The sequence below is a fragment of the Xiphophorus couchianus genome, chromosome 7, assembly GCF_001444195.1.
Source record: "Xiphophorus couchianus chromosome 7, X_couchianus-1.0, whole genome shotgun sequence".
Classification (NCBI taxonomy): domain Eukaryota; kingdom Metazoa; phylum Chordata; class Actinopteri; order Cyprinodontiformes; family Poeciliidae; genus Xiphophorus; species Xiphophorus couchianus.
The window spans coordinates 13,820,566-13,844,586 of record NC_040234.1 but is presented as its reverse complement, the minus strand read 5'-3'; the positions used below and the strand labels follow the sequence as shown (position 1 = coordinate 13,844,586).

At 37.4% G+C, this 24,021-nt stretch overlaps 1 protein-coding gene and 1 pseudogene across 1 annotated transcript; both read right to left on the bottom strand.

Annotated features, from left to right (window-relative positions):
* Positions 1 to 10,687: 10,687 nt before the first annotated feature.
* On the bottom strand, positions 10,688 to 12,156 carry LOC114148396 (ribosyldihydronicotinamide dehydrogenase [quinone]-like; annotated as a pseudogene).
* Positions 12,157 to 15,092: 2,936 nt separating this feature from the next.
* Positions 15,093 to 15,750, bottom strand: LOC114148978 (ribosyldihydronicotinamide dehydrogenase [quinone]-like). Its single transcript, XM_028024508.1, has 4 exons — positions 15,747 to 15,750; positions 15,490 to 15,654; positions 15,304 to 15,422; positions 15,093 to 15,233 (listed from the first exon to the last, which is right to left on the bottom strand). The coding sequence occupies exons 1-4, from the start codon at positions 15,748 to 15,750 to the stop codon at positions 15,093 to 15,095; spliced, it is 429 nt and encodes a 142-aa protein (XP_027880309.1).
* Between the last annotated feature and the right edge of the window lie 8,271 nt (positions 15,751 to 24,021).

The following is a 24,021-nucleotide window of genomic DNA, read 5'->3' as shown; positions in this document are numbered from 1 at the left end:
CCTTTTATTGTTCACCCTCCTTGTGGGTGGTGTCGACGATGACAACAAGTTTTATTAACTTAAAAAAAGCCCACAAACAACAACGTATGTTCCTTGGGACAAATACACGCAATACACTTTTCCACAATGACTAGACGGGCAGTGATTTCTGCCCCACCCCAATTTGCCTAGATATGAAACCGAAGTTTCAGACGTTCAGTGAACGCCTGAAACTTCTGACCACAACGATTGCCTTCTGCATCCACCCAAAACCAACAAATGGGTTTAACCCAACACCCACTTCCACAGAGGTAACTGACAACACAGAGAGAGAATATTAACCCGCCTTGTAGAAAATATTACTCTGCCATTTTTAAACCTTTTTAACATCAAGATTACATTTCAGAGTCACATCTATTTTTTTTTAACCGATGCAGTTTAGCATTTAAAACTAGCAGCCATAATCCTATCTGCAGACTTATTTGGTCTCACTTTAGGGAATTTCCTTGGAGGCTGCTCAAAGCTGTGCAGGAGGCTCATGTGCACAAAGAATCTCTGAGAACTCACCTGCAGCTCCAGAGGCCTCGCAGCTGCTTCCGGCTGGGCAATTAACCCCAAGTTCAATACAAAGAACGGATCACAAAAGGAAGCGGAGCTGTGGAATTCCAGTTCACATTGCGGCAAGAGACGGTGTTTGTTTGGCCTTGTAATGATAACACACTTTGATCAAGCTCTGAAAAATAAATGATATCACTTTCAAAGGGGAATTATTGAAATAACAAAGGCTCAGCATGTCCAGCTTTTTTTTTCTTATAAAAAGACAAGCGGCTTGCCCAAGTCAGACAGCTTATGAAGTTTATTATGACTGTCGATCTTGTATTCATTGATTCAAATGCACCCAGTAGGCTACTCTGACCTCATTAAAAGAGCAAAGCAGTGAAGTCAGTTTCAATGAGGCTTTAAAGAAAGCTCCCACTACGCACGCATATCCATTGTCTTCCATATCAGAATCATCAGGGGGGATTTGTAAGCCCCTCTGATAGGCTTCCGTAGTCCCGCAGACTTCTGCCAACCTCTGCTCTGAAGTCCTCATTCACAGGGAGGCCGGAGTGGGAACAGCAGGGTTGTGTATGTGTGTTTTGAGAAAAGACAGTACTGGCGCTCAGAAAAAAGTGACTGTATTGGTTTTGAAACAATCTGAAAGATTCAAAAACAAGGACTTTGTTTTTTTAAAGATTAACCTAGAAATTGACTAAATCAATTGTTTGCTTACTAAAAATTTCCTTTATTTATAGTATTTTATGATAATGTGTGTCTGTTCATACTCTCAAAACGCAGCCAGTAAAAAATTAAGAATAAACATAAACTTGAGTATTTATTTTGTTTATCATCTGCTCCGCCTACAAATTTCTTCATAACATTTCCCCTGTGTAATATAGATAGGACACATTTGAAGCCTCAGCCTCTGCATTATAACATGAAAACTTGAGCTCCACCCATCAAAACTATCAGATTAAAACTGATAGAAATATGACCAGAGAAGATCCCTTTATGTTCTGTTAGACTCATTTTTCTGCCCTGAGCGTCACACAGAAAGGCAAGGATAGCTGAAAAAGCAGCACTTAAAATACGAGAGAAGACTTTGTCATTGATGTGCTTCAACTCAATCGTGTTTCAATTAAAAAGAAATATTACAGTATACTAGCTGCTTAATGGAAAAAGCTACAAGCAGTCCGGAAGTCTGAGGATTCATTCAAAATGTGCAGCGAGTTTGTGCTTCCCTTATTCTCCAAGAATTTGGAGAATAACGATTCCAGACAAGAAATGTAAAACATGACAAAGGACTGGTTCATATTTCAGATTGGTTAAGAATATTGAGTTGATAAACTATGAACATAAATGAATTACTCTTTACTGGAGTGATCTGACTTTCAAAGTAATTCTTATTAAGCATGAAATAGCACCACATTTTTAGTGAGAGGTGAATTCCAGTGTAATTGAAATGCAAAAAAAAACATTGTTTTTTAAAATACAAATTCATATAAAGTTTAGAGTACATACACTTCTTATGCTGCTGTCCTTCTTGTTTTATGTATATTTTTTAAATATACAAACATCAGCTGTACATCCAGTGATCTCTTTACCACCAAAAAAATATTCTTTCCATTTTCAGTAATACAAATGAAGACTAACAATATGTTGGGAGTTACTGATGAAATAGTCAAAGTGTTGCGCTTATATTATTTCTGTTAACCTCAGCTGGTAAAGTATCTATTACCTCCAGCTTGATAATGGCTATTCCATATTTCAATACAATACTACTCCCACTGGAACAGACCATTTTACAACCTGGAAGTCTGCCAGATCTAGAATGTGCACTACTGATCTGGTTTCTTAACTTTCATTCCTTATCTAATGTTTTCTCGTTCTGTAGAACAACTGATTCAGTCAAAAATGTGATTAATGTTTCTATGGGCTGACAAAATAATATTTTCTATAAGGTAGTAGATGATTCACAAATATACAATGCTACTATTTTCTTTTCGACAGGGTCAGGTAGATTAAAACTGGGTTCAAAATAAGCAGACAGGGAAACTGAAAAGAATTGGCAGCTACATGAACGACAAAAACAATGAGCGAGAAAGGAGGTCATGTGCAAGAAAAAAAGGGAGAAAAATAAGGAAGTAAAATTAAGAAAGTTTATTTAAATAGCTGCAGTTTCCATTGTAATCCAGCTCCATACATCATGCTGGTGGGTCTGACAGACATGTTCCATTTTCGTGCAAATGTCCATTCAGAGGGTCCCTCTCAAACTCTTCCTCCACCACATTGTTACAGATCAGCCTCCCCTTCTGCCTTGAGGCCCCCTCCAGCATTTTTCTACACCCTCACATTCCTCTGTGCCCCCCTCTCAAAAATCACTCATTTTTCACTTAATTGCTTATTCATTTATGATCTGTCAAACAGAGTGGGTGAAGCTGAATCTTTTGTGTTCAGAGTGTATGAAGCTTCTTAAGGAGTCTGTAAACATAAAGAAAACCACTGGACCTTTAAAACAGTCTAAGGAACAAAACATTTGGCAGCAATTGGGATCACTGTAGATATTTTTAGTCCTCGCGGTAGGATGAAGGATCTTTTTTATTTTGTGCAGGTGCATGGTCGGCAGAGAGTGTGTCCCTGTTGAGAAATATAACAAAGGAAGGCAATTCTCACAGACATAGCATCCCTTACACCAAACTGTGAATGTGTGGGAAACCTGAGAACTTCTCAGATTTCCAAAGTAACAAAAGTAACAAAAGGCTTTGTGTCAAGCTGGTCTGTGAAAAGATTTTTAAGTTCATACAAGGCATTTTATGACTACGTTGGCTCACAGAAAAAAAGCCTTTTTTAAAACAAAAAACTCTTAATTTTAAAATGAAATCGATAACTTACCAAATATCCAATCAAATGGCATCTTCAGTTGACATTTTTATAGTTTGTCATAATTTGCATTGCTGACCACCGGGTGAGTATTTTCCCTTATTAATTTGCTGAGTAAGGAATCCCCGAAAATACATTTCAGGCCCCACTCAGCGTACTACTGCCCATGTTCGGCTGTATCTGTTTTCTAATACAAAAAAGTACTTGTTTCAGAAAACTTTGGGTTTCTGTTTTGTTGCTAGCTTTAATTATTCAGGGATTTTATGATGCAACGGGATCATATCCTAAGGTCCATTGGGTTGGACAAGAGAAAGAGTTGCTTGGTGAAAATCTCCAGTTTGGTCCACATTCAAAAGATGCACAACTAGATAGAAACTGGAATAAATAACTTCAACTGCTGAATGTCTTCGGACAAGTTTTAAAAAATTAATATGCAGTTCCAACGCGCCCTGAGGAGGGAACAATGCTAAAAACAGTTCAGTGCTCACCAGGCGCTTGCCAAAAAAAACAGGTATGCAAAGAGAGTTCACAAACTCTGACCAAGCATGTGCCAAATATAATCTCATCGCTTGGTAATTTAAAATATGTATATATCTATATATATATATATATATATATATATATATATATATATATATATATATATATATAGATATAGATATATATAGATATAGATATAGATATAGATATAGATATATCTATATCTATATCTATATATATATTGGCTTCTTGTCACGTTTCCTAGACAACTGATGTGGGTAGATTTACAGTAAACCTGCCTCAGTCTATTTTATTTAATGACACAAGAATGCAAGGAAACATTTTCATGTGGAGATACCACACAATGTGAATTTCAAAATAAGGTCATTTCAATCATCGGGATAGTAGAAATACTTTATCATTGTATTTTATTCTATCATATGAAAATCTCAAATGCAAAGTAATCAAATTGTCAGGATTCTTCAGGATCTAAAAAGTTTTAAATTGAATGTAAATGGGAAAAGTCTTAAGCATGCCTAGGACTTCCCAGGCTGTCTTTCAAATAACAACCACAGTTTATCCTAAATTCATATGTTTAATTATTCAATACTTCTTCAGGTAACAAATTCTTACATGTTCTTGCTTTTGTTTGGTGTTTATAATTTTTTTTTTTTTTTTAAAGAAATGCTGCACTCCTGCTTTTTGTATGTGGGTCTGGCTGCGGAAAATTGTGTTTTTACACTTTTCAAAACAAATTAAATCAATGAAAGTGACAGCAAAAGGCCATTAGAAGTAATTTAAAGTCCGACACTGAGCCCTGAAAAACTTCTAATACTGAAATGGTCCAGTTTTGAGGACCTTAAAATCAAAACACTCTTGATGGTTATCCTCTTCAAAGTTCTTTGTCATGAAAAAGTGTAGATGTGGAAAGATTTTGGTTGAAAATAAGATTGCAGTAGTTGTTGAGACCTGTTGCCAAAAACTATTATGAACCTTACAGTATACTCTGTTTGTAGGCAGGAACTTAGATAATTCAAAGGAACAAAGTTAGTTAGTGAAGTTAGAGACCAGATCTGAAACATTCCATCCTATAAAGTTATCTTTATCTGTCTTATTTTATGAAGTCTGTAAAATATCATGCTCACTATGTTATTAGGTCTTACATTTAAATAACAATAGACTTTCAGAAATCTTGAAGTCTTCAATAAAATTTCCTGAAACTTGCCAACACCACGATATAAATTACTTTGTGTCAACTTTTCTATTTTTTTACCTTCTTTTCAGCAGAACATGACAATTGTTTTTTTTGGGGGAGGGGTTGTCCAGACACTTAATAAATCATCAAAATAATTGATAGAATACTCAATTACTTAAATAATCGTAAGCTGCAGCCCTTCCACATACTTCATTCTGACTTCTAAAAATCTTCCCTGTGGAAGGAGCTGCTTTCAGTGAGCTGGACAATTGTTTGCACATGGACCAAAAGTACATTTCTCTAACAGGGCTGCAGAAAAAGAACAATAATTTAAGTGTTGAAAAAGCTAGTGAGTAATACCTTGAGCTGTTTACGAAAGTTTACTCTTGGCTCTCCATTTCGACTTTCTCTTACGTCCATGAATCTGTCAATGCTTAGCATTTGGCCAAAACGTCTGTTGCTCATACAGTCCATTGACTTTGTCTATCCTCTCTGCACATAATGTTAACTCAAACAAAAAGTTATGCTCTCCTCAGGCCTCACTACTCACCCCCTCAAACATGTAACCATTTTTCCAGCCTTGTGGACAGACGCGAAGGAACAGCAAGGTCATTGAAAACATACAGAAGACTTGTGATATCTGAAGAAAAAGTCTCGCCCAAGGGGACACTGCAGCTATCCTGTATGGATTAGTGAATGAGAGAATCTTTCAGCAAGCTCACAAGAAAATGTCAATCTCTTTGCAGATTCTGCAGTGTGCGGGTGTAATCTCGTAATCCTACCCTGACAAGCCCAGTGTGAGCATTACAATGAACCTGTCCTCGTTAAATGCATGACAGTAAGTTCACAAATATGCTAGGTAACTTTCACCCCATTGTCCTGTCAGCTCAATGAATAATGAACCCTCAGAGCTGCTGGAAGGCCGTTGTGCTTTTGAGAGGCCTGCAGCAAAACAGAAGCTTAACCAGTGGCATTGCCTGTCAACGTTTTTCTATCCAGTGGCTGGAAATGACAGTCTGTCAGTTAAGGTGTCACTGGGATCAAGTTTACAGTTTGGGTTAAATGGCCAAAGTTATTTTTAGAGCCATGGAACATAAATGTATTACAATCAAACCTTATGCTTTATTGTCAAGGTAGACAAAAGAGTGAACACGATGAAACTGCCATCTAGGAATGATGATGTAGCAGCACTTACATTTTTATTAATGATAATCAGGCTTACTTTCAACTTATTTTCCTCTGATTCTGAGCCAGATATGGAAGAGAACATCTAACAGCAGATGGAAAGTATTTTATGTTCCTTACACCAACTATATTGCATTAGTTTGAAGTGACCTATTAGGGGCAAATAACTAAATTAACTGTGAAGAATTCAATGGTTGACAGAGGTCAAAAGTGGTCTGGTAATAGTTGTTTCACATTAAAACATGTGCAACACTGGGTCACAGAATCCACTCACATTCCAGTTGAATTGTGTCTGTACCAACCAGCAATGCTCTTGCATTTTTACATGCTGCTCAACTGCAGACTTGGAAAATAATACCACTATCGTGCACTGCAAGCCCAAACATAACAACATATGTCCTTTAAATTTTAAAATATCTCATCAAATCGTCTTTGACCTTCTGACATTTCGCTGGCTTTTAAAGCGCATGGGCTTCAGGAGGAAACTAAACACTGTAAATTTTACTTGGTAAACACAACTCCAAACCACTCAAACAGGATGGCTGGATAAATATTGTGGATAAACAGGACAGAGAAATGAAGTCCAACTCAGTTCGAAGTGAGAATACATTGTAAATATGATGTTATTTTTAAACTTCCCCTGCTGTACTAAATATTAATTTAAATAAATAAGGGAACATGAAATGGAAAATAACCTCAAGCTCTTTTTCTTTAACCCAGGTGGTTCTTATTCAACTTTTTTTGCAAACTCATAAGCGAATGCAGTACTGCAGGGGGGTTTACAGTCAGGATGTAGCATCACAGGCAGCATCTGGAGCTGGGCTATGAATGCCTGGAGCTTAGAGTAAGGGGTTCTGCCACTCCTATTCTTTTTCAACCGTTTTTCGTACCTCATCTGTACTCCTGATTTTAGCTGGAGCCACTGCACAGAAAAAAACACATGAGACCATTTGTTGTCTTTGGTTGTTTATACTGATGTGTGACAGTTGGTAGACGCATGAAACGAGAGACAGACAGTAAACAGAAACAGAAAACTTAACGTCAGGGGGAGTCTGCTGTGTTCTTGTCTATGCCTTTTATTCCTGTTGCATCCTGTGGCGGAGATAGCAAAGATCTGTTTTTCATTACAGTATGCAAAAAGATTTAAAGAGGAGGGTAATGGCTGACTGGAGTCTTAACCCCGTCACTTTGACACCCCAAACCACCAGAAACCTCCCAACCACACTCAACCTTGCAAATAGGAAACAGCTTTGGTGCCTCACGTCAGGCTCTCAGTACCAGGCTGTTCCATACATCAGAGCTTTAGTTGGAATCCAATAGCGTGATCTCCTTCTATTCATCAAAGCAATGACGGCAGGCCTTACGTGCAAGAGCCACAGACTTTGTAAATTGCAGGCTCGCTTCTGCCCAATCACAGCCAGCTTAGCTGAGTAAAGTGTTTGTCAGGAGTAATTTGTGAACGTGTATATGCGTGGTTAAACTAAAGTCCAATCCCATGAGACATGCATCTTCAATGAGCATTCAAATCCCCGTAGTGCAAAAGACATGTGAGAAGTTTCATTGTGGTAAAAGTTTCCTGTGAATTTTCACATCGGTGAGCACAGATGACAAACACAAAAGAAGGACGGAGATGAGGATAAACCGAACAAGAGATGAAGGACATGTCCTGGAGAAGTGCATAAAAAGAGGAAGGAGGTGGTCTTTGTTATTATTTGTTCACCCGTGTTTTCCCTCCTTTTCTGGACCTCACTCAGGCCTCTTTGGCTCTGTTTGTGGTCTTGTTCCTCCACAGCTGTCGTAGTCAACAACTTTTTATAATTCTTCTAAACAGCTGTTCAAGCTGCGACCTTAAGCAGAAGGTTGTGAGGGCTGAGAGGACACACACACATTCATGCAAGGGATATAAACCTTGGAGTTATGAGGGGCCTTGCAAATTTGGATTTTGTCACATTATGACCACAAACTTTTACAAAGTATATAGGGTGGTACATGATTTAAAGAGAGATATACAAGCAATGTTTCGTGGCTTTAAAAAAATAGCAATTAAATATTTGAAAAAGTGTGTTTAGAGCCAGTATTCAACAACATTGATATGCCTCAATGACTTTCAGTGCAATTAAATTGGAGTTCATATGTTTGTAATTTGGTGTTATTGGGGTTTTTTTTGTTTTTGTTTGTTTGTTTGTTTGTTCTTTCAGAAAATACCAGTGAACAAACTACATTAAAAGATAAAGAACAAACATATCAGGGTAAAGCTATGGACAGGTTTAAAGCAGAATTAGACTACATTTCAATATGCTAAACTCTTGAATTTCCATTAAGGGTTGTTCAATTCATCATCCACCATTAGACAGCTAACGGGACAACCGCAAACCTACCAAAAGATGTCAGTCCTGAAAATCTGACAGGCCAATCCGGAAGAGTTTTAATCAGAGAAACAGTAACAAGCCTCATGGTAACCCTGGAGGAGCTGCACAGATTCACAATTCAGATGGGAGAATCTGTTGACAAGACAACTATTTGGTATCTTTCAATATGGAATAGTGTGGAGTTATGGAATAACATCGAGAAAAAAGCAATTTTTTTTTGTTTTTTTTTAATTGTTTGAAGTTTGCCACAAGTGATTTGGAAGATATTGTAAATATGTCCAAGAGTTTGCTTTGATCAGATGAGACTAAGATGTAACTACATGCAAAACACTAAATATGGTGGAAAACTAATGCTGTGCATAGTGGTGGCAGCATCATGCTCTGTAGACGAGACGTCTGTCTTTAGTAGTGTCAGGGAAGCTAGTCATAGTTATTGGGAAGATGAATAGAGTTAATTACAGGGGAAACCTGGAACAAAACCTTGCTAATCTGTAATTTCTTCAAAATTTGGGTTTGAAAAATGTGCAATTAGAAAGAATAGAATAGAAAACCCAAATTTACATACAGCTCATCTATCAGTTCAATAAATAAATGTCAATAAATGTTGTTCCCCAAAACATTCTGGAAAATCACCATTTTGCAAGTAAAAAGCTCATTTTAAGAGGCTGCTGTGAGAGGTGAGAATAATCATGCTCAAATGTCAGAGTGAATTCCCTGTGCGCTGTGATGATGGGGGAACACACAATGGACACTCTGTGATGCAAAGGTAAAGGACGCAGTTGGAAACCATGAAAGTTAACGCTGGCAGTTCCTCATTACAAGTCTTTCCTGCTGCCAATCTTAATATACCTTAGAGGAGCCGGGCTCAAGCTCCTCACATTAATGCAAACATGCATTCACTCAATCATGCACTAAGGCAAAGTTCAACAGGCTGCATTTGTTGTGAAGGTATGACTGATTGGATTTTAATGTAACCTTTGAAAGAGCGAGAGAATGAATCATATAAATAATGTACCTAATTTCTCAGGTTGACCCCTTTCCCTCCCCAGCTGCCTGTTGGGGGTCATTGTGGTAAATAACCCAGGTTATTAACCCGATGACATTTGCCGCAAACGCAGGCACAAATTTATTGCTGGGTAAAAACACCCATGAATCAATTATGAATAATGTTTTACAGAGTTTAAAATTAAATAGGTTAGATTAGTTGATATTTTTCTTTAATGCTTGAAGAGTGTTTATGTTTGACAATTTATTGTACAACCTGGACAAATAAAGTCCTCACCGTACATAAGGAGTTTTATCTACATCAACCCAATAAATATGCATTTGAGCCTCCATTGAACCAAATCTGCTTTTCCGGAGACTTTTTCCATCATGCAAGACGGTACTCACTTCCTTCCACAGAGCCAGACAAAAATGGCCTTCCATGCAGTCACTGTGGGAAAACTTTGATGGACAATGAGAGAACAGGAAGAACTCCAAATCTGATTCCATGGTGTAAACCTTACACCCAAACTCTATTCTACTACCTTGCAATCTATATAAAATAAAAAATTCCCGTGTGTTTGTGTAGATTTATTGCATATTTTACATTTTCTAGTTATTTAATATCTTCCAGGTAAATACTAAATTGAAGGGCAGGATCGGAAAAGTGACTTTGTGCGACCTTTAAAGCAGCACGAGATCCAATTCCCTTCTGTCACAAGCTGTAGTCTGGACATAAGTGTGCAAGGCCACTTCCTTAAGTGTGCCTCACCCCTCCCCTGTCTCATTTCCTTCTTACCCAAACAAAAGCTGCTTCTATGGGAAAAGGGTTCAGCCACTTCTTTGCAAGCCCCAAGTAATCAAATACATTTGATTTTGCTCAACTGAAGGAGCGATGAAGAATCAGAAACCACCAAGAAGGACAACTGTCTGCGTATAGTATTCAAGTCAGAATTGCAATGCAATGGCAAGTTTCCATCATAAAAAATTTCAACCAGCAGTGCACATTAGGGGAAAACATTTATAATAGTTTCAGCTTTAAGGGCCAAGCAACCACAGAGCCTGAACACAACAATTCAGAATAAACCAGCTTTTATTGATCATACAATGGCAACATCTCAGCATCCAGCCTTCATCTGGCTGTGAGGTGGCAGTGGTTTGTTCAGGTGGACGCCCACAGTCAGACCAAACTCTTTGCTGGTATGTTTCTCATGGACATCAGGCTTCAACTGGAAAGTCTTCTCATCAAAACAGACCAAGGCAGTGAAGGACAGGGGCTTCTCCTCAAGCAGGCCTTGCAGTCATGTGCGCCAGCTCTCCAGCATCAACAAGAGCCGGAGCCCAGAAGATCTGAGGGGCCAGAACCTGGAAGCCACAGTAGTTCAGGATGCCATTCTGCAGAGAAAGAATTGCTTTGAGGTTTCCACTTTGTGTTTTTTAATCACACTCATTTAAGATAAGTTACCTGCAGTGGCCACAGTGTGACGTTCATGTCTCCATTAATACCAGTTGGACTGAACATGGATTCTAGAGACCCAGTGGTGAAGGACAGCATGGCTTTCTTGTCCTAGAAGAAAACAGGTTGAACACAGCACGTTTGGATTTCTGCAAACCCTTCATTGGACTCTCACCTTGAAGGTTTCCAGGCTGTAGGGTTTCTCTTGTGAAAAGGCAAAGCCATTGGTGAGCACCCGATCAAACCAGCCCTTCAGGATGCCAGGAACACTGAACCAGTACATGGGGAATTGAAAGAGGGACTACAGTAAGTAGGTTGTGATGTCTTGCCACAATGCACTGCTGTTAGGAATGCTTTACCTGAAAGATGACCAAATCTGCCTCAGCTAGTTTAGCTTGCTCCTTTGTGATGTCATCTGAAAGTTTTCCTTGCTCCCATGCAAGTTTGGATTCATCAAGATAACAGACGTTATCAGCATTCTTCAAGTCTCCTGTGCATGAAAGGTTCTTCTGGCATTACTAAAGCACAACATTTGAGAAATCTGCATTGAATCATACCTTTGATGTCCTCAGCTGTAGCAGTGGCTTTAAAACTCATGGCACACAGGTCAGAGACTTCCACTGTGCAGCCCTGAGCAGTCAGAACCTCCACAGCAGCATTTTTAGCTGCAGCATTGAATGATCCAGAGCTCTGGTGAGCATACACAATCAGCACCTTCTTTGCTGCTATATGGAGAAAAGAACAATTGGATTTAATTATTTCAATAACTTAAATATAACAGAAGACAGAAATGTTCTTAATGTTGTACAGAGTAGAAACAAGAAATAAAACCTTTCACATGCAGGCACACAAAAACAAGCTTACCCATTCTAAAGCTGGTTTCCAAATAAATAGCTAGTTAAGAAAAGAGAAAGAGGTGCTTGATATTCACAGCTCAAAATGCAGGTTTTATATATCTTTTCCACATTAGGCTCTCTCAGTTTGTAATCAGGGTCACCAATCAGTCAGATGGGAGGATCATTCCCCTACCTAAAGATTTGTTTCCAGTTTAAAGAAAAAAATAAAAACAATTTTGATTTACTATTGAATTTCAGCAATGATTTATCTATATTCTCACAAGGTGTAATCTTACATCAACCCCTTTACTCATTTTCTCCTTTTTACAGTGTTTGTTTTTCTTCTTCTTTGGGCCTAGCAGTAAAGCAGCAGAGCCAGACATGTGTACTTGTGGATCCAGGATATTTGATAGCATGCAGGTCTGTATTTGTCCCTCTGTCTACAAGATGTTTAAAATTTACATGCCAGTCTCGCTATCTTTCACCCACATGAAGCTAGAGTGGCCTGGTAATCCTCTCACTGTACAGCTTTTGGTTTTCTTTTACAGTACTTTCCTTTGCAGAAACAGTTGCCTGTGGTCAAGCCCACTCATGATTGTTGCCCCGTTAAAGACAAACAGATTCAGCATCTGGCTTCAAAGGCATAGAGCTGGGACACATGTCGCATCAAATGCACTGATGTTAGATTCTTTCTGTTCAGAGGAAGGGTTCAATTAACAACCGCTACATTTTCCCAAACTGAAGTACTACAAATCCTTGGCTTTGTAGAAAGATTTAAGTAAGACAGAAATGGTGTGTCGCCTCAATGTAATTTTTATCCCATTACATCAGAAGTATGTTGGTTTATGTAATGTTATATTTAGGCTGTGTTTGTACTCACTTTGTTTTGACATGAAAGGATGACGTGAAATGACTTGGGGGAAGGGAGGGCATGTTTTCATGCTCTCCACACACCAAGCTGCAGATTCTTAAATATTTTGGCACAACATTGTGCGTTGCTCTCCTACATTTCACATAATTTCCGGTTAAATAAAATAAAGACAAACATAACACTAACATCTGCACTCCAACTTTGCTTTGGCTGTGTCCTCATAGTGTGCGTCAGAAGCAAAAAGAATTGCACACACTTTTCATGCTGGTCTTTTCCTTATAGCAAAACGTGGCTTACAGTGCCATTGTGTGGCCAAACTGAGTGTGTAGCTTTAATGCATGGACATAAAACTCAAACCTGTGAGTTTCTGTTTTTGGTGTATTTGGATAACCAAACGCACCTAAAACAGAAACCTAAATCAACAGAACCTAAATCAAAGTTTAGTCTGATATGTCAAAATGTGATTAAAAATATATATATAGGTGTATCTATCTGGGTTCAACCTTCAAAATAAAACTCAACATAATTCTGGCTTATGTTTATTTGGTGAAATGCTTTAACTGTTTTTTTTTTTTTTCCGGGGGCGGGGGGGTTCCAAAGAGTGTTTTTTAAAACTGTACCAGCTTCCTCCAATTGAACCAACAAAAATGGCTTTTTGTGCAGAACTGGTGAGAGGACTACGGCGAAAGGCATGAAAGCAGTATAAATAAAGATAAGAAACTTGGTTTAACACTCTGATAAACAATTTGTGTTTACTGACATATCAGACTCTCACAGAGCCAAAAGCGATTTTTAGGAATCAAATGACATCATTGGTTGTTTTTATACTATTGTTGATAAAATCGATGTGAACTTTACAGTGCAGGCACTGAAGAAATGTTCCTTAGCTTATTTTGATGTCTGTCCAAGAATTTGGCCCATATCTCAATATTCTTTCTATTATACTTCAGTATTTTATATTATGCTGAATACAATTTAATTTGTTTTAAGTTGACTGTTTTTGGTATGAAGTAAATGTCCTGTTTATTTTATCTAGCTTTGAGATAACATGTTTGAATTCTGATGCAACCGTCAATTCAGATTTGGCTGGGCGGTAGGGTGGGACAGGAAGATTTTTTTATTTGTTGCTTTCTTTAGTTTGTCTCGCCTCTACTTTCCATTGCGCACAATGTAAATAACATTGGCACATTGTTCACTGTTATATAAAATTTGTATACAAATGAAGTCTGACTGATTTCTTCACTGATAATAGTTTCTAAAGGAAAGCCTAACTACACAGGAAGTCCTTCACTGGTGCTTGTGAGGTGGTCAAGTTTAAGACTGTCTTTATTTAGCTAGGAATGTTCTATTGAAATAGTTTTTTCCAGGAAGAACTAAACAAAACAGCGAACTCAAAAACAAACTCAAAACATATTCAAGTAAAAAAGAATTGTCAAGCAATCTCAAAAGACAGTACAAAAAAGACAAAAAATACACAAATATAAAAGAATTTGCTTAAAAGCCAATGGAAAATTTAGGAGAAAAAAAATCCTTTCTACCCAATTTAAAGGCCTTTCAAAATATGGACTAAAATATAATTCTTAGCCTTTCAACTGGTGCCTTACTTGCTGAGTTCTTGTGTGTGAGAGAGTGTTGTGGAAGTCTGTAATCATCTCAATGCAAGAACACCACAAGAAGATTGAATATTGAGAAACATGTCAACATTTTTTGATATTTGTCTCTGGTACTGAAACTTAATACGCATATGGTAAATATTTCTCACAATTTGGATGATTATGACTTAAAGATAAACCCAAAATGCAGTGTCTCAGAAAAATAGAGTATCACATATCAATTAAAAAAGTTATTTTATACAAGGATTACTATACATTTAATATGTCAGGTCTCCTTTCCATGCATTGTTGCATCAACGTCTGTGGCAATGCTGAGATGTAATGGAAGCCCAGGTTGCAGTGACAGCAGCCTTCAGGTCATTTGCATTATTGGGTCTGGTGACTCTTCATAATACCTCAGAGTCTTTATGGGTTCAGGTCAGATTGATTTGCTGGTAAATCAAGCATAGTGATACCATGGTCATTGGACCAGCTTTTGGCAGTGTGAAAAGGAGAAATGTCTTACTGGAAAATACAATCAGCATCTCCATATAGCTTGTTATGGAAATAGGTTATGATTGCTGTAAAACTTCCTGGTAGATGGCTAGAGTGACTGGACTTCAGTAACCCAATACCAAGGCTATCATAACTGAAAATTTCACTCTGGACTTTAAGCAATGTGGATTATCCTCCAGTCTCTGGAACCTCAAGTTTCATCTTCCCCTTCATTGGACTCTCACCTTGAAGGTTTCCAGGCTGTAGGGTTTCTCTTGTGAAAAGGCAAAGCCATTGGTGAGCACCCGATCAAGCCAGCCCTTCAGGATGCCAGGAACACTGAACCAGTACATGGGGAATTGAAAGAGGGACTACAGTAAGTAGGTTGTGATGTCTTGCCACAATGCACTGCTGTTAGGAATGCTTTACCTGAAAGATGACCAAATCTGCCTCAGCTAGTTTAGCTTGTTCCTTTGTGATGTCATCTGAAAGTTTTCCTTGCTCCCATGCAAGTTTGGATTCATCAAGATAACAGAAGTTCTCAGCATTCTTCAAGTCTCCTGTGCATGAAAGGTTCTTCTGGCATTAATAAAGCACAACATTTGAGAATCCTGTGTTTATTCATACCTTTGATGTCCTCAGCTGTAGCAGTGGCTTTAAAACTCATGGCACACAGGTCAGAGACTTCCACTGTGCAGCCCTGAGCAGTCAGAACCTCCACAGCAGCATTTGTAGCTGCAGCATTGAATGATCCAGAGCTCTGGTGAGCATACGCAATCAGTGCTTTGTTTGCTGGGAAAAAAAAACAACTATACATTTAACCATCATCTTAGAAACATTATATTTACAACAAATACGTTCAACAATCACAAGGAAACTATTACCCATTTTTGACCCAAAAGCCTGGTTGTTTTTGCCACAACCAAATCAACGGAAATAAATCACCCCCTACCTGCTAGACTCGCTCAGCTGTTTTTATATCTGGCTGTGCTCAAACACACTCAGGAGAAGATAATTAACAATTGTCTTCATGATTCGGGTAACAGCATCAGAGAGTAATTTCAGATTTCCACACATTTCCACTAAAATCTGAAGTTGAATAAGTTCTGTCCGTGAACAATAGTGCAGTATTTTACTTCCAACTTATACTGCTGCAGACTTAATGTTAACTTAGTGTTGCTTCTGCTTTTTCATCATTTTTCAATGAGCTGTGCATTGTCTGCACAACTATGTGCACAGATTAAATCACTGTGCAGAGACATTTGGCAAATTCTGATAGCAACCATGTAATGTAGTTTGTATGGCAGCAAAAAGCTTTTTAAATAGGGAGCAACAGCACCATCATGTGGCCACAAGGGAAATTCATTATTGCAAAGTTCTGTTCTACATCTGCATCGTCTTGGTTTGAAGAGTAGTTCTTAAACTGGGTTGTGTGGTGCTTGTCTGGTTCTGATCGTAGCAGCTGACATTGAACAATGATCAATTGCTGGTGACTCTTTAAGATATAATCCAGTTACAACAGAATTTGAAATTTGAATCTGGAAATGACATCACACCCAACAAAGGTGCATTTGTGAGCTTTAGTACCAGTAAGATTTGAGAGTTGGTTGGTTTTGCTCGACACATAACAGCTGTTAGCAATAAAAAGCTATTCCCAATTTTTTTCCCCTCTGCTATTGAGGTTGTTATTACAAATCCTCACAAGTGCAATCATTTAGGAATTATTAATTTGTTTTTTTAATCTTTATTTTCTAAATTTCATCTTCTTGGGACCTTAGTGTAGCTAAATGTTTCCATTATAGAGGTTTTAAATGTCAGTTTCTGAGAAACAGTTGAACTCACAGTTAAACTCCAACCAAACATCTGAAACATACAGGATCGTAGGAGTCCACAACTTACATAAATAGCGTTCAAATATAAATTTAAGCAATGCCATTTTACCATGACAACTTTTACTTTGACTTTTTATGCAGACAATTGTATGTGAAAGTTTTTATTAAGAAAATTACACAAACATAATTCAAGCAGAAAATATAGTCGTCCTGTTTTCATTTTTAACCAGTAGATGGCGAAAGTGCACATACACTTTTAATGCCAAGGTCTGACTTTAATGCTGTTTATGACCTAATCACTGTTTACATCCAAATAACAGCCAGCCAATAGTCATGGCCAGCCACAGTGAGTTATAGCCATCCAGATGTTGAGTCGTTAATTCTAGCTGTATCCTGACGGAAAATAATCACTGCAGAGATGCAAATAGCAACCTTTAAAAGATTAATGTAGCTGATCTAATCACCAGGATGACCGTTAAGTAAACAGAGCTGCAGGATTTACTGTGAGACTATTGGCTGGCTGTCAGAAGGGCCGCCTGGCAACAGTACAAACTGGCAGGTGCTGGGCTGCTCAGGAAAAGACTCAAGATGGACTAAAATAAATTTGTCTATTTGTTGTTCAGTCGTCATAGCTCTTTCATTCGGCTGTCCAGCTGTAACTGAACCTCACTCTTATTTTCACCTTAATCACTTAAAAAGTGCGTAAGCTTTCATCTTCATCTTTACCTCTATAAAATGATACAATTTCCATTTAGAGAGACAATGACTAAAGGGATAAGCAAACTCTAGTAACATACATCCCACACATTTTGTTTACAAAGACTATTTGATCTATTGCCCATGTCAGCTGGCCAACTAAACTCTGTAATTTGGTCAAAACGAACCCATAGTTTAGCCCTTACAGCAGTTTTCTCTAAAAAATAATGTATGTATTTTCCTCACCTACACAATAAACTATTTCGCGTATATAAAAAAAAAATATTCTTGTAGTTGAAGTCATAGTAAAGTCCAAATTTGATAATATGTTTTTGTTTGTTGGTAATATTTCTCTGTTTTTTGGTAATATTTTTCTGTTGCATAAAGGCTGTGCAGTGTTTAGACAGATCATTTTAACAAGTTACACACACTTGCTGTAATTCAGATCGATTTACTTCTTTCCAAAGATATATTTAAATGCACTTCAGTTTCATTTGAACTGATGTAGAGATTAACAAATAAAGCTGCTTTTCTATTAACTTTTTGTCCTTTCTAACTTTAAAATTTGTCAATGATCTTTTGAAGCATTGGTTTTCAGTGTGGGATTACCATCTTCTTGCCGCATAACTGCTCTGTTCTCCTCAGAATGATGATTTGCTCAGTGTGAAGACGTCTTTCCTGAGTCCAAACCCCTGCAGGATGCAGGCAACATGATGAAGAGACGTTCACTGAACTGTGACAGTGGCTAACATTGAGACACTGATTTGCATTGTTAACAGACCAGGGGACTGAGAAACCTTCTGCATACTTATTTGATGTCACAGCAAAGGAATGCACAGATAAGAGCATCTGAACATTTACATGCATGTCTCTTCTTTTGTTATCGCCTCTGGCTCAGAAGGTGTTCTCCATAATCCCCAGATCCCTTGGAGGTACTTACTGCAGATCTGCCTTACAACTCATTAGCATAAAAAGATACGGGGAAAAAAAAAAAAAAACATTCCAGCATCTCCTTTCTCAGATACTGTGGCTCTTCAGCTAAGTCACAATGCCACCAAACATTTTGGACTTGTCAAATAAATCTAGCATCACAACTCAGAGACTCCCTAACTACCACACAGATGTGGTACCATTTGACTTGTGTTTTTAAGCAGAGACACTTTCTTCTCTGCAGACTTTGTGCAAGAGAAGCACAAAGTCTTCTCTTGCACAAAGAGAAGACTTTTAATTATGTTTACTGTGGTAATATGTTCGTAGTTTTCTATGTTACCTTTTGGTTCAGGGGTTTGAGTCTGCGTTGGATTAAACACTGATTGTGGATAGTGTAGTTTTCTGTTTTTAGTGCTTCTCTGTGTTGTCTCTGCTTAGCCATCTTCAGTTTAATCTCGGCTCTTTCCCGTAGCCTGTTAACAATCTGCCACCTGCTTCTATTTCACTAATCACCTCCTCAAAATATTTGACTCAGTTCAGTTAGTAATTTGTCAGATCCTTCCTTTGTCCCACCATGTCAGGTCTTGCCAGGAAGATAACTCGTTCATGTTTAAAGCAATGTAAGTTTGTAATATAACAACTGCTTAAACTCCCTCATGGTGGTGCTGCTACTGCTTTACCGCTCTCCCACCTGGCTATAATTACCATATGAAGCTTAAAACACTATTGTCTCTTGCACAACAGCAATCTCAGTCCAATAGCAACAAAAAACAAGAACACTTAAAACACTGTTTTCAGGGGAGAAAGGGCTGGGGGGGGGTTGTTGTTTTTTTTTTAACTTACAATAAATGTTTCATGAATCTCAAATTATTTTTTAAAAAAATACTTTATTTAGGTTCATTAAACTTAGGTTTGACCAGTTTACCTCAAATGTTTTCACCAGCTGCTGCCATAGTGACAAGAGCTGATCGACCCCCAAAAATTGTACAGCAGCTGTTATCTAGAGAGACATGACTGATAGAGGGGTTGAGAAATTAAAGGTTTATTAGTCACAAAATGTTGTAGCAGAGGATTGAAACTAAATTAACAAGAACATATTCAGTCAACATAGAGATGTTCAAAGAAACTTAATGATTAAGTTTTTATGTATATGCACATGAACTAAAAAGGAGATGAAAATGTGAGGCTCTGTCCTTTCAACCAGATGGTGTCTAGACTGAAACAGATGACGAATTAAATCCAAGACATCCCAGTGGGAAAAGAGCAGGGAAATGCAAGAGAGAAAATATGCAGTCTCCAAACAATACACACTGCTCAGGTTGTGAAAATAAGCTTTATTAATAAGTGCAATATCAGAACAAACAGCCTTTTATTTTCACAAATCAGTCAGAGAGGTGAAAAGAATAAGGATTTTACCAACATTCACACATCTTATATTTTTTTAAAAGCTGTAAGCAACTTACAACCTGTTTGTTGTTTCGGTTGACAAACACACAAACAGGTGGCTTGGAGAGAATGATGGTGGCCATATGCCGAAGCTCCGTCAGTGACTGCATACGGTGGAGTCATTTCTCACAGAGCCTGTTGCAGCGTCTGAGGACATATTTTCCACCGGCAGCGATCTTATTCAGAGCGATCATTAATTTAATGATTAACTCTGACAATTTAGAAAATAGCAGGAGCCAAAAGACCAACGTAAGGTTTCATATTTTACTTTAAAAACGTTTGTGACATTTATTTGATCCAATTCAGGGAATCGCAACAGGAATGTTTTTCCTTATAAAATGCTCCAATAAGAATAAAAAAAAACTTTCATTAACTGTGAGATTATAAAGATTTCTTGTCATCTTAACCATTCAGGCCAATACATTTGCATTAGCTTTAATTGCCCACATCTTACCTGCAACCTTTTTGAATTCCTCTGTCCATGTAGCTCCAGAAGAGAGGTGGGTGTGTCTCAATGAGGACAGAAAGAGAGGCTGCAGAAAAAAGCAGACGACTGTCAGAGGAGATGGAACAAGATGAGGAGGTTTGCTTCCCAGGTCCTCAATTACATCTTAATCCTAACATTTTCTCTTTAACTTCAAGCATCATGCAAAACATGGGAATGTGGTTTGGTGTTTCTGACTAAACTTCTTTTTTTTCTTTTTTTTACTTTTCTCCAGCCATTTAGAACTGGACTCTTGAATGTATCAGGTGAGTTTGTTTTCATTTTAATTTAAGACCCTTAAGTAGATAAGTACATCTGAATAATTATCTTAAGATCCTAACTTTTGAATTGATCTCTTAGTCATCTTTGGCAAGAAAACAAATATTTGTTTGTTGTTGTTGTTGTTGTTGTGCTTTGGCTCAGTTGGAATTTTTCCTCACAAAGTTGGCATTATCTCCCCCAGTGTGGTTCTCTCCAGGTACTCTGGCTTCCTCTTGCAGCCCCTCTTCCCCCACAAAAAAATATGACAGTTAGGCTAATTGATTACTTTAAGCCATACCGTCATTGTGCGTCAATGTGATTATGTTTCTCTGTATTGCCCTGCTAGCGCGACCTGTCCAGGGTCTACCCCACCTTTCTCCCCATAATCGCTGAATAGATGCATAGCCTCTCACGATCCTACCGAAAATACACAATACCTTATAAGTAAATGAATACAATTTCAAATTACAGTACTGGATAGTTTTTTGTTCGTTTGTTTTTGTTTTTATAGTTGTTCAGTCTCTCTCGGTATCCCTTCAGCACCTCGGACAGCGGCGGTCTCTCCAACCAGGATCAACGCTGAGGGGCGATGGTGGAGTTATTTTTAGACTCTTTGCGAAATCATTCATAATTTTAAAGAAAATGCCTGCGGCACATCGTTATGACAATTCCGAACCAAAGAGAGCATTTTCATATGTTATATCTTGCATTAAGAAAGTTATGCCTCTTTTCTTTATAATAAAAAAAACTTTCTTGCTCCATAGAAAATGACCTGATCCTTATTTCTGACCAACAGCAAAGTGACTATACCAGGGGACCAAAGGACTCGGAGAGCCTCCGCGAGGGTAAATGCCGGTGGACAGAGGGGACCGTGCGCTCTCCAGAGAGGAGAGGAGACGCAGGAGACGCGCAACCGCCAAATATCGGTCTGCGCATGCGTCCAGGGAGCGTGTTCGAGTAGTAGCCTTTAATGTGGCTTTTGCGGAGCTCAGGAAACTTCTACCGACCCTCCCACCGGATAAAAAGCTGTCCAAAATTGAAATCCTGCGACTCGCAGTTTGTTACATCTCCTACCTGAACCATGTCCTGGATGTTTGACGGGAAATGGCAGAAAGGATCAAATCACCATGTCTGAGGATCACGGTTCTTAACCGCTACTGAGGAGCACATTTACTGAGTGTTTTGTTGTTGTTATTGTTGTTGTTTTGTTTTGTTTTGTTTTTTATCACATAAGGAGTTGCATGACCGTTTCAGAAAAATTCTGTAGGATTGTGGCTTAAAGAAATTTTCTGAATATTGTTTGTAAGCAAAGTGTACTTAATGAATATTCTTAGAGTTAGTAAAGATGGAGGTCCAAAAGTGCCATAAATAAATAAATGGCACAACTAATGGTGTCATTGATATTACTCAGTAAAAGGATGAACATTCCTTTACATGCGTAATTAAATAAATGTCTCATTAATATATATTTTATTTGCAAATTTCATGACAATTTTTTTTACAATTTATTTCAACAAAATGGTTATGCTTCACATAATGAATTTATTTTCCTTTTGAGCCAATTACTGCAAATTCAGTGGGTGGGGTTAAGACCCAGCTGATCTCGCTTGTGTCCATTAACCAATCAGATATTAGAGTTAAATTCTTTCTTTTTGGCACTGCATCAGAACTATTTGTTGAATTAATTTTACACACATGTTAATTCCAATTTTAACTACTTCAATGGAGGAATACGTTTTTAAAATTAAATTAGTAAATTAATTGATTTAATTTAATGTTTTAATATTTTAATTAAGAAATGTATAAACCATTAGGTAGTGATTGATTGGGGAATTTCTGACCGTCCATACTTGCCTTTACTGTACTCTTATTTTGAACAACAATAAAAATAATTATTTCACTGGTGTTCTGTGGATAAGGTCATTTTGTAGGATTTTGCAGTAGAGCTGTTTATTGAAATACAATTTAATCAATTTATGGTTGATAAATTGCAGTATATGTCTGCATACAAATGACAGCAAAAATAAAAAATACCAAAAAATATATTTTCAGTAACTAATAAAGTACTTAATCAACTTAAAAGCATCGCAAAAGTGCAGCCATTTCTTTTTACGTCTAGTAGAGAGATATTAGTTCACACTTGTGTAACTTGTAGAATAGTTTACTATAATAATCTGCATAAAGGTGTTCTTTAAAATGACTGTATCTCCACTACAGCTGCTTCAGATATCAGCTGCAAAAAACGTATGAAGACCAGAAAGAAAGCTCATATATCATTCATTTAAAGTTTATATTTTCTACCTTTCCAATATAAAATTGATTTTAAGTTGTTTTATTGGTATTTTAGACTTGTAATGGTCGTCTGTTGTTGTAGAGTGGACATTGAAATACACTATAAAGCAAATGTAAATTATTTTGGGCTTCTTTGGCATCTCCACAGGATGATGCTGCCATCGCTATATTTTACTATCAGGATTTTGTTTTTATGATGATGTGCAGTGTTAATATTTCTTCATTTATAGCCTTTAGTATAAAGGCTATAAAAGTTGCATACTTTGCTTATTTAAAGTTTAATAAAATTCAAAGTTCAACTAAAACACTGGAAAAATTAAGCCTTTCAAAGAAACTCACTAGTCATGGCTATTTACATATTTAGTCTCATATAAAGATACTTAATTTATTAAATCTAACAAAACTCCCCTATCTAAGATTGCAACCTTTCAACAACTAGAAAAGCTGTAAATGTGAGTCCTTTCTCATTCTTTTCCTAATTAAAATGAGATCTTCTGCAGCACACATTTCAAATGGCCAGGAGGTCTGTAAATACTATAAAGCAGATTAATGAGTGTAGTATGATATATTAAAAATTAATTAGACAAAAATTTTATTTGATACATTCAGTAATTGAAAAAAACAACAACTCAAGGACTGTTTTATTTTAACTGATTTAATTTTAATATGATTAAATGTAGCTATATTTTACATAAAATTAGGTTATGTTGAATGTTATTCTGAAGAATTCGAGAGTATAAATACAATAGTACCCAACCTGTGCAGGGTTTTTCTTTTTTTTTAATACTCCCTGAACCCCAGGTATTTTTCTAGATAACAACACCGCCCTCTCCCGGAGTTGAGTAAAATTACAAGATGGCGCCATTATACTCTTAAATGTTTTTGTTCATTCATTATTTTTTAAAATCCTTGTTTTAAATAGCTACAACTGTTTTAGTCCTAGCATTAAGACACTCTTGAACCAGAGACACGGTCAGAAGCATCCTCAGAAGCAGGAAAAAAATGATTGGATTGTTGCTCACAAAGTCAATTTTCTGACAAAGTAAATCATTATCATTTAATTTGGAAATTAAGTTTCCAGAGTTTTGAAGAAATATTTTGAGAGGCGTAGAATATAATTTGCTCAAAGTTCAGTGTGACATTTTCACAGCCAGTGATGATTTTAGGAACAATGTCATGTCATCTGCTGTTGGCGAGTTCTGGTTTATCAAGACCAAA

What these genes read in the sequence shown, in the direction of transcription:
- LOC114148978 (XM_028024508.1), bottom strand. An exon ending in TACAGCTGAGGACATCAAAG is followed by an intron (nt 15,423 to 15,489) that starts GTATGAATAAAC and finishes TTTCATGCACAG; the next exon opens with GAGACTTGAAGAATGCTGAG. An exon ending in AACTAGCTGAGGCAGATTTG is followed by an intron (nt 15,234 to 15,303) that starts GTCATCTTTCAG and finishes TACTTACTGTAG; the next exon opens with TCCCTCTTTCAATTCCCCAT.